The 15680-nt window shown below is 40.5% G+C and overlaps 1 protein-coding gene across 4 annotated transcripts in view; it reads right to left on the reverse strand.

Moving 5' to 3' along the window:
- Positions 1-15680, reverse strand: part of PRKG1 (protein kinase cGMP-dependent 1) — a 1294615-nt gene that overhangs the window by 70634 nt on the left and 1208301 nt on the right. The window contains exon 1 of one of the 4 annotated variants that reach the window (XM_072628925.1): positions 11182-11477. The exons of 2 other annotated variants lie outside the window; for them this stretch is intronic. In XM_072628925.1, coding sequence (XP_072485026.1) covers positions 11182-11378 — 197 coding nt within the window. In that variant the 5' untranslated portion in view covers positions 11379-11477. Of the gene's footprint in view, positions 1-11181; positions 11478-15680 lie in introns of those variants that run through there. One more of the 4 variants, XM_072628926.1, reaches the window with a different exon arrangement.

The following is a 15680-nucleotide window of genomic DNA, read 5'->3' on the forward strand; positions in this document are numbered from 1 at the left end:
TCTGTCCCCAAACAGGCACTGTCCTATTTCAGGCACTTTTCATTTTTTTTCTCTCCTGGACTATTATAATGGCCTCCTAACCTCAAAGGACTTCAGTCCACCTTCCAAATGATGTCCAAAAGGATCACTCCAAGGTGCAAATGTGACCCTTACTCAGTAAACTACATTGTACTCCCCAAGCTCCTTTTCAATCAGTTACAAACTCCTTTTTTTTTTTACTTTTAAAGTCTTTTAAAACTGGGATTCAATTGACTTTTCATTCTTATTAGGTGGATAAATAGAAAGATAGATGGAAAGATGGATGGATAGATAGAGAGTAGATAGATAGATGATAGGATAGATAAATAGATGATAGAATAGATAGATAGGGTATTGTTTAAGCACCATGTGCCAGGCACAGTGCTAAGCAGTGGGGGATATAAAGCCAAGTAAATCAGACAGTCCATTCCCTCAAGGAGGTCATAATATAACAGAGGGAAGATGACACATAAAGAGGGGAAACTGGAAAACTGGGAGTGGGGGTGAGCATAGAGCCATGGTATAGACTGTGGGATGTGGCATGAATGTCTGATCCCAACAAGATGGATCAACAGCTGCCCTATCTGGGCCGAGGAAGCAGGGGTAGAGTCCAAATGGTTAGCTCTCATTTCCCTTCATATATTTTATTACTAGTCTAGGCCCACTGGTCCTTTTAATGTCCTTCCTACAGAGCAGGTCATTTCCCCTCTCCAAGGCTCTGCACTAGCTGCATACTCTGCTTGGAATACACTATTCCTCATCTTCACTTCTTAGAATCCTGTTTCCTTCAAGATTCAGCTCAAACATCATCGCCTGAGCAGCTGGCATCTTCCCCACCTCCAAATGACCTTGAATCTACTTTGTACATGTTTATGTGTATATATGTAATTTCTTTCTATAGAATGTAAGTTCAGTAAGGGCAGGGATTGATTCACTTTTGTCTCTTTCTCCAGGGCCTACTACATTGCTTGGAATGTAGCCAGAATTGAATTATGTGTAGATCAAGTATAGATCTGAATATCAGAGCTTCATGCTTGGTTCTTCTGCCAGTGACATGCCCTCTCCTTGTACTGGATAGATGTTTAATAAATATCTTTACAACTGAATTCCAGGAATAATTTTCCATTACTGCCATATGTCTGATGGATAATAAAGCTGAGATCTTGAAGGGAATTTAGAGGTCATTTAGACTAATCTCATTTTAAAGCAAAGAAAAGTGGGGACCAGTGGAATGAAATGATGTGCCCAAGGTCACATAGCTGCTGATAAGGATCTCTGTGTCTCCACTACCCTTTTGGCCTCCATTAAACTGTCAGTCAACAAACATTTATTAAGCATCTACTATGCACCAACACTGTGCTAAGCACAGGGACACAAAAAGAGGAAAAGGCAATTCCTGCCCTCAAGGAGCTCACAACTGAATGGATCCCAACTCCTGATGCACTCCCTCCCGAACTCCCTTACATGAACTGCTCTGTATTTATTTGTATGCATTCACTTGATATTCATACTTTAAATATTTATATATGTGCTTGTCTCCCCATTGCAATGTTAGTTTTATTCCCTTCTTTGCATTGCTCTCCTCAGAGTCTAGCATGGCAAATGGCACGTGGTGGGGGTTTAATCAATATTTGTTTCTTAATTGACTTTCAGATGCTGCCTCCGTACATTAAGCAAAGTGAATTCACAAACTGATGACCTATGTGATTTTGGCCAAACCTCAGCTGTTTAAAGTACTCAGGTAACTGCTTATTTCACTTGGAGCATTAAGTTCTAGGGTTTGGTACTTCTACAGAGAGATGCTCCATTTCACAGAAGCCAAACAATTCTAGAAGTTGAAGTCAGGTATGAAATAAGTCCATCCAATTCTTGCTCTATTGGTTTCCTTGGGGGTCACAAGAGCAGGACTGTTACAGGTAAACATTTAGTCTTATCCAGGGCCATCTGGCATCTCCATTAACTAGGCTCACTTGAGTTTTACTCGCAGAATTAGGGTATAGTTCATGGCACATTGAGATTCGGATGGATTGAGCAAAAAGAATGCCAGACCCAAGTGATCTGAAAACAGTAAATAGAATGCCAAAGTATTAGGTTGAGAACAGGAAGAGACTACAGGGACCTGAGACACAGATAGGCCAAGCAACACACAGCCAGTAAGTGTCAGCTAGTCAGGAATCAAACGAAAGTCTTCCCTTCTCCAAGTCCATTGCTCTAGCCACTGCTCTACACAGCTGCCTTGGTCTAAGATTGGACAATGGAAGTAATGATCATGAGCCATTTTGATAGTTAAGTAGACGCTAATTTAGCTTAAATTATTCAGAAACTAGTATCATTTTTCTATTGTGCTGTATTTGTGGATGCAATCAATCAGTATCTATCTCATCCTCCACTGAATCCCTGCAAATGTGTGCAGTTTAATAATCCTTCTTGAGAATACTCTGTGACTTCATCATAATTAAAATTTGAAATGAAACTCATTAGATTAACCTCTTCCACCAAATCTGTCCCTCCTCTAAATTTCCCCTCTGTTGTGACACTAGTTTTGCAACCTCTGGGTCATTCTTGATACTTCCACATCTCTCCCCCTCTTGCTCTGCCCTAACCCCAATCAGTTGCCAAATCTTCTCAGTTTCACCTCCATAAGCTCTCTCACATTCATTCCTTTCTCTTAACTCATACAGCTCTCTTCGCCTTTCACCTGGATTACTGCTAACATCTTCCAACTGGACTCTGGCCTCCATTTTCTGCCCTCTCCAACCATCTCTCCTAAAGCTGCCAAACTGGTATTCTTAAATACAAATTTGGTTATGCCACCCTCCTACTGAAAAATCTTCAGTGGTTCCCTATGACTCCTGATCGTGACATTTAAAGTCCACCCCAATCTGGCTCCCATCCATCTCTCCAGTTTTTTATTTGATAACTTTCTTATTGCACTCATTGTATTCCAGTCAAATTGACCATTTAGGTGTTCCATGTACGTGACATTTATCCTTCACTTCCACATGTTTCTACAGGTGATTCCCCCATCATTAGTATTTATGGTTTCTTCACCTCTAAATCTCAGATTCTCCAGCCTCCTTTAAAACACAGTTCAGCTGTTGCCTCCCAAAGACTACCTTTCCTGCCCGCATTCTCATCCTCTAGTTATTAGCTTTTTTTCCTCTATCTTGAAAGGTCTTTGTATATACTATATTCTTATTCATCTGTGTCTGTGTCCAGGCTATATCCTCTCCTTCCCCAGGAAAATGTAAACTCCTTGAGGGCAGGGACCATTTATCATCTTGTTTCTTTGTTTCTGCCATGCCAAGCATGGTGTCTTGCCCATAGTAGGTAACTGATAAATGTTTGTTGATTTAAATTGAACTGCATTTGTAATGAAATTGTCTAAATTAGCTAAGGTCAGTCAGCGAGTGAAAAGTCATTTTTCTTAAACACAATCAATATGCCTTTATTTTATTTAGGAACAATAATGATTAAATAGTTTAGAGTTTAAATTTTTGGAGTTGAGCTATTTCATGCTGAAATGATTGTGTTTGCCAAAATCAAAACCGAGTTCAAATACCTAGACAAGAAGGAAACAAAGAACAAATGAACTCTTCATGTCAAGGAGACCTCAATTCTAAAAAAAATAAAAACCCCAGCAGAATATTTCTGCTTCTGATAACTATAAATAAAAACCCATTGATGCGACCCACACTTCCCTTTGTCAGTCCTAGCATGAGCATAAGAAATACCTTAGTTTTAGAGCAGCTTAATAAAACAAGAGCCTGGACTGTTTTGTAAACTTTTCATGTTGTCAGTTTTCCTACACCATGCAATATCTTTTCCAGGAACTGAAGATAACCTGATTTCTGGGACTCTACTTCAGAATCATAGTTTTTGAAGAAATTGACTAGCTTTTTCTTTTTTGAAAAATAGCATCCTGGTTATGAAATAATTCCAATTATTTTTCAAACACCTTCCCTGGAGGAGAAGCAGCCAAGAGGAAAACTCAGAAAAAAATTTGTATTTCTATCATTGACTGAATACTAAGAAGGCTAACTTTTGAATTTAGAATATACCTTTATTCTGAGGACTCAAAGCTTTTCTCACATTCAATTTATTCTTTTAGATACCCTGTGAGATTTTCATCCCCATTATATAATCAAGAAAACTGAACTATAGAGCAATGTGTGATTAAAATATAAAGGAACCAAATTTGGTATTCCTAGTCACCCAGGACAGAGACTGATTCTTTCCAGTCACATGTGTTTATTGGAATCTCTTCTTTACATATTTTCATGCGTTCATTTTCTCATTTAGTTTAATGAAACAATTATGGATGACAGGCAGTGTAACATAGTGGATAGGCAGCTAGCCTCAAGGTCAGGAAATTAGGATAGATGGATAGGTAGATGGACAAATGGATATATAGATTGATGGATAGATGGATAGATCAATAGATATATGGATGAATGGGTAGATGGATAGATAGGTAGAGGAATAGATGAATGGATGGTAAGATAGATGGATGGATAGATGGATAGATAGATGGATGGATGGATAGATGGATATATACATGGATGGATAGATATATAGATGAATGGATAGATAGATGGATAAACCAATAGATTTATGGGTAGATGGATGAATAGATAAATGGATAGATGGATGGGTGGGTGGATAGATGGATGGATGGATAAATGGATAGATAAATGGATGGATAAATGAATGGATAGGTAGATAGATGGAGGAATGGATAGATAGGTAGATAGATGGATAGATAGATAGACCAATAGATAAAATGAGCCTTTATTAAATGCTTACTATGTGCCTGTCACTGTGCTAAGCATTGGGGATCCATATACAAGTCACAAAGGCAGGGCCTGCTCTCAACCACCTTAGATTCTAATAGAGGCAAGAAAACACATGGGAAGTAGAAATGGTGGCTTCCTATGAAGGTAGGGACTCTTAGAATTTTGTCTTTATGTTTCCAGTATCTAGAATAGTGCTGACACATAGGAGACTCTTAATAAATGCTTATCTTTCTAGGTTTTGGTGATGCTGATTTGACCTGTCTGACCTTCTCAGTTTCCTGTGCTACATCCTCATCCAGGTACCCAGGTGGGAGAGGGGAATACCATAGTTTCCCTTATGATTCTATTCTGGGTTGTTTGTTTCTTTTTTTTTAACTCCTCTCTGATTTTACTTGCTGATCTCACCAGCATTCATTGCCATTCACCCAAACCCCTTCTCTCTTCAAAATTTCCTCCCAATCACTGAAGTTCGCAAGTTACACTTCATCCTTGAGTACTCACTGTCTGTCACCTCCCATACTCAAACTGTTTGCCAAATCCTAGCAGTTCTAGCTGCAACTTCTCCCATTAAGTTCTCCTTTTCTTCTCTGACATCACCATCACATTGGCATCATCACCATGCCCACTACAATTACTCCTCCATTCAGCAGTCAAAGTAATCTATGGAGACCAGATCAAATCAGCTCCTATTCAGTAAACTCCAGGGATACTCTTCATGTATCTCTGGGATCAAATAGAAAACCCTCTGTTTGGCCCTTAAAGCCCCTCATGACTTGGTTCCTCTTAGCTTCTCCAGTGTTCTTACATCTTCCTCCATTCCATGCACTCGGCAATCCATTCACACCAACTTCTTTGTTGTTACTCAAACAATATACTCCATCTCTCATTTTCAAGCCTTTGCATTGGTTGTGCCCCATATCTGATACTTTCCACCCTCACTTCTGCCTCCTGGTTTTCCTTAAGTCTTAGATAAAATCCTTTCCTGATCTCCTTTAATGGTAGTGCCTTCCCTCTGACATTAGCTCCAAAAATCCAAATATAGCATATATACACTTGCATATACACATATATACATATGCATAATATATGCACACTCATATACACACATTATTTATATACACACATACAAATAGCATAATGCATGTGCACAAAACATTTGTGGCATACTACATATGGTATAACATATGTATAACACATATATGTTATATATATAGATATACATATCTATATATATCTATATCTATCTATCTATCTATCTATCTATCTATCTATCTATCTATCTATCTATCTATCTATCTATCTATCTATACATATATACTTGGTACACACATAAATTTTACATGTTGTTTCCCCATTCCCAATAGAAGGTGAGCTCCATGTGGGCAGGGAGGACTGTGTCTTTGCCTTTCTCAGGCCTTAGCTCACTGCCTGGTGCATTATAAGCCCTTGATAAATTTTTATTGACTGACTAGACACCTGGAAAGACTCACGTTCAAGTCTTCTCTCCTACACATACCAGCCAAGTCACTTAACTTCCCAACGGCAACCCTCCCAGGCTGGTAGGCAGAGAAGGCTCTTCTCTGCACAGACAGAGATTATGTAGCCTACACGACCACAGTGCTGAAATCACAGAACCATCTTATCCTGTCCCAAAAACCTAGGTATCAACGTGTGGAGAAAATGGAACTGTGAGTTCAGAGAAAGAGCCCTGGATTTGGCTTCAGAGGATTTGAGATGGAATCCCAGCCCAGCCATGTTCAGGTGAACCTGGGCAAGTCACTTCCTCTCCTCTGGGCCGTCTGTTTCCTCCTCTGCCACTGAGGAATGGTAAAGAATGACTTCTGCAGTCATTTCCAGCTGCGGCCCTTATGACTTCACAAAGCTTGAAGAAACCACACGGTCTTAACCCAAGGATTTTGCCAAACTATCTCCCCCCACCCCCAGTAGAATACGGGCTCATCAAGTGCAAGGAACAACTTCATACCCAGGTGTTGGGCAGGGTACCTAACACAAAGTGGGAGCTTAATACGTCTTTGATGAATTAAGCTGTCTGAGAAGTCCAGGCATTTTGCGGCTGGGAGGAACTATACTAATCCAAGAGTTAAAAAGAATTTAGGAGGCACTTATATGCCACACATCATGTTAGTGGTTGAGCCAGAAATAGTCCTTGCTCCCTTAAAACTCACATTCTAGTGGAGGAGGCCAGGCACACACAAGACACAAGATGGAGGGTTTTCTCTGTGGGTGGGGAAGGAAAGGACTCTGATATTAGGGGTCATGGACTCCAAGCCCTTGAGTTTACAGATATGGAAAGTGAGAGGCAGTGTGGTGCAATAGAGAGAGGCAGTCTTGTATCCAGGAAGTCCTACGTTCCAGTCCTTTCTTCATCCCTTCCTCACTGTGTGGCAGTCTCCCTCCCACCTTGAGTCACAACCAGTCACTGCTCTAAGCAGCTCTGGGATGGGAAGATGCCAACACACATTGTTCAAGCAAATTTCCATATTAAGAATTCCTTATGCCAAAGAAATTATGAAAGGTCCAGAAAACAAAGCACAACAACCTACAAAGAATCTAAGGTCTGGAGGAGATAATTGTACGTGACCGAGGTCACTGAGTAGGTTAACAAGATCACCAGGGCTCATGAAAATCGGAGAATGCCACGGGCTTCTCAAACATGTGGTGATTTCCCCATTTATGAACATTCAGAAATGAATGGAAGACAACACTAGTCAAGGTGACTTTTCGTGCCCTGTAGATAAGTAATGATGTGTGCCTGTCTTTGACATGGCATCAGATTGAGTCAAGGGTTGAGCTTTAGAAGGGAAGATGGCAAATGCAGTCATTATATAGAACCGTAACTGATGATATATCATCTGTAAATGTGTATATATGCATATATAACTGATAATAATGTATGCGTGCATGTACACATAACTTACGCACACATGTATATGCATGTGCATATAACATGTGTGCACACACCCAGGGCACATGCATGTTCATGCATGGGAATGTAAAACACGTGCATGAACAAAGGACACATAACACCCATGGCCACTTCTGTGTAAGTACACACAACACATAATGCACATGCAAGTTGGGCACATGTAGCATATGACACATGGGTACACATAACAGTGTTCATATATTGCATGCATGTACAGGGCACACAACGATTACATGTGCACATGACACCATGTGTATATGCATGCATTACATGGGTACATGTGCACATGGGTGTATATAATATGTGTGAATGTGTGTCTCCGTGTGTGTGTGCATGTACACATGTACACACATGTGTGATGTCACCTGGGAACCAGGAAGATCTGGTCTTCAGTGCTGTCTCAGACATAGTGACCACATGCCTCTAGGCAAGTCTCTGCCCCTCTTGGTGTGCCCCCCAGGTAATGCTATAAAACTCTTAGGTTTCAGAGAAGGTTCTGAGCTGCATTGGAAAAATCCTTTTCCTCACCAAAGACTTCTGAACGCTGATGAATTCATAGGCCCTCTTCCTATTCTCTCCCTCTTGTCCACAACCCCCACTATATGTCTTTGTGTGGCTGTTTGCATTCTTTCCTAATGACTTACTCTTCCAGACTTTATTGGGCCACTGGAGGAGCCCTTGTGGTCTCATAAGCCAATGGACCAGAGTGAATGGCCCTGGACAGAACCTGGGGGTGTTGAGTACCAGCCTGGCTCTGCTCAGAAAGCTTTGACCCTGAGTTTGCCCTTGAATGGCTGATTCTGGACATAGCCATATTCATAGGAACATTTGGCCAGATATAGAGGATTTGTGGCCTGTGTCATAGGGTGAAGGCTGGACCCCCACCAACTCAGTTACAATCAGCTGATGGCTGGAAGGATTGAAGGCTTGGGAGACTTGACATTTGTTTCAAATTTCATCTTATTCAACTTAGTCCAATGTCCTGGTTGATAGAGATCTGTCTAGATCCTCATGGCCTTTCCTTTTGTTTTTGGAGCTTCATGCCCCATCACTATGCCCTATAATGTGCTTAATGAAGGCTCACTGAATTGAATTCTGTTATCTAACATGCTTTGTGTTAAATTGCAGACTTGAGAAGCATGCCATTTACATCTTTATGCAAATCACTAGCAAAATATTCAACAGTGCATGGTCAAGCACAGATCCCTCTGGCTCTTCACTAGCGACAGCATTCATCTTTCACCTTAATGAGGAAGTACTTTTGGTCTAGACTTTCGAGAAATCATGAATTCATTGGCTCATCCAGTCCATGTTCGCTGATGTCTTTTAAAGAAAACTATCATTGGAGAAAGATCTGAGAACATTCCCATGTCTATTCCAGGTAGAATCTTTGCAAGCCTTTAGGCTTCTTGAAACTTTTCCCCATTTGATTTTTTTAATTGCCTATTTTTCCTCAGCTGTCCACATTAAAAAATGCAGGGCTCTGTGTTTTCTTAAGTGACAGCAAAGTAGGGGAAAAGCTTATCAACCCATTATGCAAAGTTTGCAATGTAATCATCTCAAAACCCAGTTGCAATCTCCAATGCCTCTAGGGTTAAATATCACCCTCTAAGCATATCCCTTAAAGATCTCCACTGTCTGGCTCCAATCTATCCTTCCAGCCAAATGAGACTATTACCTTTTCCCCTGGACTCAATATTTCATTTCTAGCTTCCCTGTATTTGCCAGTCCAGTCTCCTATTTGAAATGCCCTCCCTATGAAGCAGCTAGGTGGAACTGGAGTCAAGAATGGAGTTTAAATTAGCCTCAGAAAGTGACTAAATATGTGAACCTGGGCAAGTCATTTAGCCTCTGTCTGCCTTGTTGTGTGGGTCAAATGAGATGATATTATGCTTTGGAAACTTTGAAGTGTTATATAAATAACAGCTACTGTCATCCTTCTCATCCTTCTCCATCTCCACTTGTCAGAATACTTAGCTTTTTCAAGGTCTATCTCTGGTGCCACCTATTCCACTAAAACTCTCTTGACTTTCTCACTTGTTAATGCTCTCTCTAGTTTAACATTTCACACTACGTGTCCCTTTGGCATGTTCAGTTCAACATACTCAAAGGAGAACTAATTTTCTTTTCCAGAAAACCTCTCTCCTTACCATCTTCCCCAACTACTGTAGATGGAATCATCTTCACTCCCCCATGTCAGATCAACTGCTGAATCTTATCACTTTTTGTTCTACAGCATGTCTTACATATGTCCCTTCTCTCCATACACATGACCATCACTCCAGCTTCTTGTAGGAACTATTGCTATGGCCTCTGAATTGGTTTCCTTGCTTCAAGTGTCTCCCCACTGTGATCCCATCCTTCCCATGCTAGCCAAAGTTATATTTCAAAGTCTGACCATGTCACTTCCCTACTCAATAAACTACAATGGTTTCCTAGTGCCTCCATGATTGAATATAAATTCTCCCAGTATTTAAATCCTTCATAACCTGGCTTGAACTGGCCTCCCCACTGGCCTCATACACAATGACTGCTTCATCTCCCATCTCTATGTCTTTACAATGGCCATTCTTGGAATGCTTTTCTTCCTCAACTATGTCACTTAGAATCCTCAGATTCGTTCAAGATTCTGCCCAAGCCTCACCTAGGTGAAGACTTTCTTGATCTTCTCAGCCTTCTCCAGAACAATCACCTGGTATCTATTTTGTACATAGCTTGTTTATGTCTGTACATGAATGTTGTCTCTCTCATTAGAATGTTAGCTCATTGAAAGTATGGGTGACACTTTGTAGAAGATTAATAAATGCTGTTGATAAGGAGAAACTCCTCAAGGACAGGGGCTGTTTCTCTCTTTTTATCCCTAGCTTCTATCAGGGTGTCTTATTATGCAATTGGCTTGTCATAAAAATTTTTTAATTGAATTGTGCTGAAGCTCTAAGCTTGTGTACTGTCTGGCAACAGGAAGAAATTAGAATTTGTGGTACAGGAAAGGAAAATCAATGGGTCACTCCTAAAGACTTAATTTATAGGACAACAGGGTCATAGAACCATAGACTGAGTGTTTGAAGGAGCCTCAAAAGTCAAGAAAGACCACTCCCTTTGTTTTACAGATGAAAAAATTGAAGAGTTTATGCGATTTGCCAACATCATACAGCAATTTTGTGTTTGAGGGTGGGACTTGAACCCACTTCTTTCTGACTTCAAGTCCAGTCCTCTATCCACTACATCAAATGGCTTCTTGACAAAACAAAAAGAAGGGAGTGATCAGATGGGTGCTTCAGGACTTCTATATTTCCAAGGAGAGCCCCAGGTTCTTAGAGTGAGCCTCCTCCCCCATCACCTTCATAGAGTCACCTCTTGAGCTAACCCACTGCCCCACTGCCACCCCATCCCCAGTCCCTGTCCTGCCAGGTCCCCTACCTTAGGCTATTGATCAAGGATTCCCCAATTCTACTGCGTGGCAGTAGGAGACTGAGGGAAAGGGCAGTGCCCCATCCTACCAGGAGCATAGCATCTGAGGAGAGCTGCCTCGGCCATTCCAATTTGGCATCTTGCATGCACTTTCTCGTGGAAGCATTGTTACCCTTGATAGTTAGATTCTGTAATACTTTCAGCATGGCACGCTAACCCTAGATTACTTATGGGTTTGAGAAGATTTCCTGGACTGGGTCCAGAACCTCATCACCAGGCGTGTATACCAATGTTTCTATGGGAAACCACATTCCAAGTTCCAAAGCAAGGACTTAGATAAAAACACTTGGAACACAATCCATTCTTATATTCAGGACAGTTAGTGACTTCTTAATCATCATTGAGGTCTGGCCACAGAAAAACAAAGCAAGAAGGGAAGGCAAGAGCCTCTGGTCCTGTTTCTATTTCTTACTGTTGCTGTCTACCTTAGTTAAATTTGTTCAGTGTTGAGAAGCTTTGGCATCGATGAGAGAAGCTGCCACCATCTTAGACCCGGACTACCAGCTATCTCCCTCCACCATGCTGCCTCAGAGACAGGATTTTCCACCAGCTCAGTATAACTGTAGAATGCACTTTAGGAGACCCACAAATGCATTCTGAAATACATGCTACATCTCTGGAAATTCTCTGTGTGCACCTGAATCCATCATGGTAGTGTACTAAGTACTCAAATACTGATAGTAAATAGTGACTTAAAAATATAGGGTTCACTTCTGATGGCCTCTGTTGGAGTCTAAGCTATCCTAGGTCATGTCTAAAATAAAATCAAAAGGCTTTGTCTGGGTGGAATTTTGGTTCCATTATTCAGCCACTATGCCCATGTCTATTTAATAAGGTATCCTGTTCAATTCAATGCAACCCACATTGATTAAGCACCTGTTCTGTGCCAAGATTGCTCTAGAGACAAACAAAAGTAATCCTTGGCTTCAAGAAACCTCCATTCTGTTGTCAAATTTAAATGGGCCTAAGGATGAAACAGGCACCTAGGTGGCTCAGTGGGTAGAGTGGAAGACTGGGAGTTGGGAAAACTTCATCTTCGTGAGTTCAAATCTGGTCTCAAACACTTACTTAGCTATGTGACCTTGCATAAGACACTTAATCTTGTTTGCCTCAGTTTCTTCATCTGTAAAATGAGCTGGAGAAGGAAATGGCAAACCATTCCACTATCTCTAGCAACAAAACCCAAATGGGGTCGTACAGAGTTGGACACGACTGAAAAAATGGCTCAACAACAGGAATGAAACATCTTGATCAGTTAGGGAAGACTGTAATATTGACAAGTCTCTCTCATAATTTTTCTGCAAAGATTATGAGAATGAAAATACAAAAACATCAAACTTCCCTATCTTAATGGGGTTACTTCCTCCCCTTATCTTCCCCCCTCCCCATTCCCCTTCCCCATTAGTAGAGGCAAAGAATATATTAATTGAGCTTTTAAGGCCTGATTCAGCAGTCACAATACCCTGCGACTAATCTATAATCCAATTTCACTTTAGTATTTCAATAGAAGCACTGCAAAGAGATGGGCAAAGCTACATTGACCTTCATCCCTGGGAATCTGCATACTTCTCACTTTCCTGTGCTTTCACCAAGAGCTTCATAAAATGGGTTATTATGGGGATAAGATAACAACAATTAATTTTATTTTTCTCTGCGGACTAACAGATCCTGACCGAGTGCCTCAACCCTAGTGGCTTTCTGCTTCATACTCCACATATTGTGTGTAGGTGTTTGGGGCCCCAGGTGGGGCTTTGTCTTGAGGCTGCATGGGTTCTGTGTAACATCTACAGGAGCCCAGGCTGTAATATACATAAACGATAGCCCACGATGCTAAGAATCATGGGCATTTCTGTAGCACTTGTAGGTTTGCAAAGAACTTTACAGAAATGATCTCATTTAAATCTTGAAACAACTCGATGAGGCACATACTTACAGGCATTATTTAGTTCCATTTCAGAGATGAGGAACCTGTGGCTTAGAAGTTAGGGGTCAATCAATCAAATTTTTATTAAGTGCCTACTGGGTACTGTGATAAGCTCTGAGAGAAATGCAGCTAGAAAGTGTCAAGGACACACAACACAAACCTGGCCATTTCCAACTGCTGTATCTACCATACACACCACCTCTCTGGTAGATAGAATACTCCTCCTCTCTCTTCAGCAGCTTGTTATGTGTAAGATCGAAGCGGATCTGGTTTACAAAACTCTTCAAACTGCCTTGAGTGGATTTTTTCTCCTGCGTACAGAACACTAAATGGCTCTGTTTCTCCTCTCTTTTAATGTCTCTCAGCTGCTCCTTTAATAACAGCTGGCACTGCTCAAGTGCTGCTGTCTTAGGGGAAGGTTTTGCCTAGCCTCCTCCCATGTCTATCCACTTATTAATGTTCATCACTTCTTGAAATACCTTTGTTTTCTACATAAAAATGATACACCTCACCCATAAGTCCTCTGTACACTATGGGATCCTGGAGGCAAGGAGCTGTTTGTCAGTGTGTGTGTGTATGTGTGTGTGTGTGTGTGTGTGTGTGTGTGTGTGTATGTCTGTCTGTCTGTCCTCAATGCTTCACAAAAAGCCTTCGACATAATTGGAATTAATAAATGCTTGCTGAATTGAAATGAATTATCCTCTTGAAAATATGTGACCAAAAGTCATAGATGCCTTCATATGGTATTACACAGTGGTACCTCACTGATCTGCCCACTATAGTATCCCATTCAAGAAACAGAAATTTACCTTTTGAAGGGACACCATGAACAAAACTCTTTAATAGAAATCTTTCTAAGGTGTATCATACATTTGATTAGCTTCTCAAACAGAATATAAAGAACAGTTTTCTCTTTTTCCTGATGATCATAGGGTTCATGAACTTGTATTTAAAGAAATATATTTTGATAACTATATTTCAATATAACTGGTTTGCTCCTACAAATGAATTTCAAAACATGATTCTAAGAAGGGGTTCACAGACTCCCCAAACCATCAAATGAGTTCCTGACACACAGAGGTTAAGAACTCTTGATTTGGGATCATCATTATGGATTTGGGATTTATAGATTCAATTTTACAAATGGAAGGGGCCAACCTCCTCATTATGCAGGTGAAGAAACTGAGGTCCAAAGGGGTTTAATAAGGTTCCTGGGTCCCAGAAGTAGCCAGTGGCACAGGGAATATGGTAGCCTCATTTTCCAGACTCAGTCACTTTACAGTCTCAGAAACGAATGATATAGACAAGGCTGGTGATTGCCATCCTCAATGGTCCCAGAGCATTGTGCTTTCTTGTATTCTTTTCTTCAAGTTTCAGAAAATTTAACACAAGGAAAAAAATGATACTTCCATAAATAATGTCATAAAACAAAAGCTCTAAGGATATTCCAGCCAAGAAAGCCCTTTATTACCAAAGTAGATTAATTATCCAACCCCAGTGAGACCAAGAGTTTCTTTCTAGCCACCTCAACCCCATTTCATATTTGGTAAGAAAGTATCCCAGGTCTTGGATTATTTTTCTTTCTCCTTTTTTTGTCAAGTTGTCAAGAGTCTCTGCATATCTCTGCCTCTATGAGTGACTGGCAGTAGCCTTCCTTTTTCATCATATTTTTTTTCTACTTGCCTGTGCCACCCTAAGAAACCTTCTAGCTAAATCTGTTTGAATTTCATCTGGAATAGCCACCAAGGAAGGCTAGTAAGGGTTATCCTGTGAGTAGTTTAACTTCTCTACTACTGGGACTTTGTTACATATTTTGGCTTTTTCATAGACTTTGTCTCTCCCTTCTACAGAGCTGTGTCCAGTGTTTTGTATAGGGTACTGACTAGATATCACTCTGGAGATCAAAAAAGACATTAGAGGCCACCTAGTGTTAATAATACATTTGTTGTTTGGTCATTTTCAGTTGTGTCCAACTCTTCATAAGCCCATTTGAGGTTTTCTTGGGAGATATATTAGGGTGGTTTGCAATTCCCCTCTCCAGTTCATTTTATCGATGAGGAAACAGAGGCAAATAGGGTAAAGTGACTTGCTCAGGGTCACACAGCAACTATCTGAGGCCAGATTTGAACGCACCAAGATGATTATGTATGTAAGTAATTAATAATGTATAGTTTGTAAATAATTATTCAGAAATGTAATTTTTCCCACTCTCTTTTTAAATTTATTCATTTCTATCATCTGACTATTTCCCCCAGACAATCTCTGCTATGTTTGAGTTAGAACCTACCCCACTTGAAGCTTTGCCATTCACTGCACGAAGCTTGCCGTTCACTATAACTTCTCCCAATTGGATTTCCTTGCTTTATAGAAATGCCATGTTGTACATTCATGAATAACAGCAAAGATGGATTAAATTGGAAGTAATGAGGTTTAAGCAAGAAGACTAGGTGATGAATGAGGCATTCAATTCCCTCTATATTCTCTACTGATAAGATCCTATTTCTTTTAAATGGAAGTAGATGAG

The sequence above is a fragment of the Notamacropus eugenii genome, chromosome 1, assembly GCF_028372415.1.
Source record: "Notamacropus eugenii isolate mMacEug1 chromosome 1, mMacEug1.pri_v2, whole genome shotgun sequence".
Lineage (NCBI taxonomy): Eukaryota > Metazoa > Chordata > Mammalia > Diprotodontia > Macropodidae > Notamacropus > Notamacropus eugenii.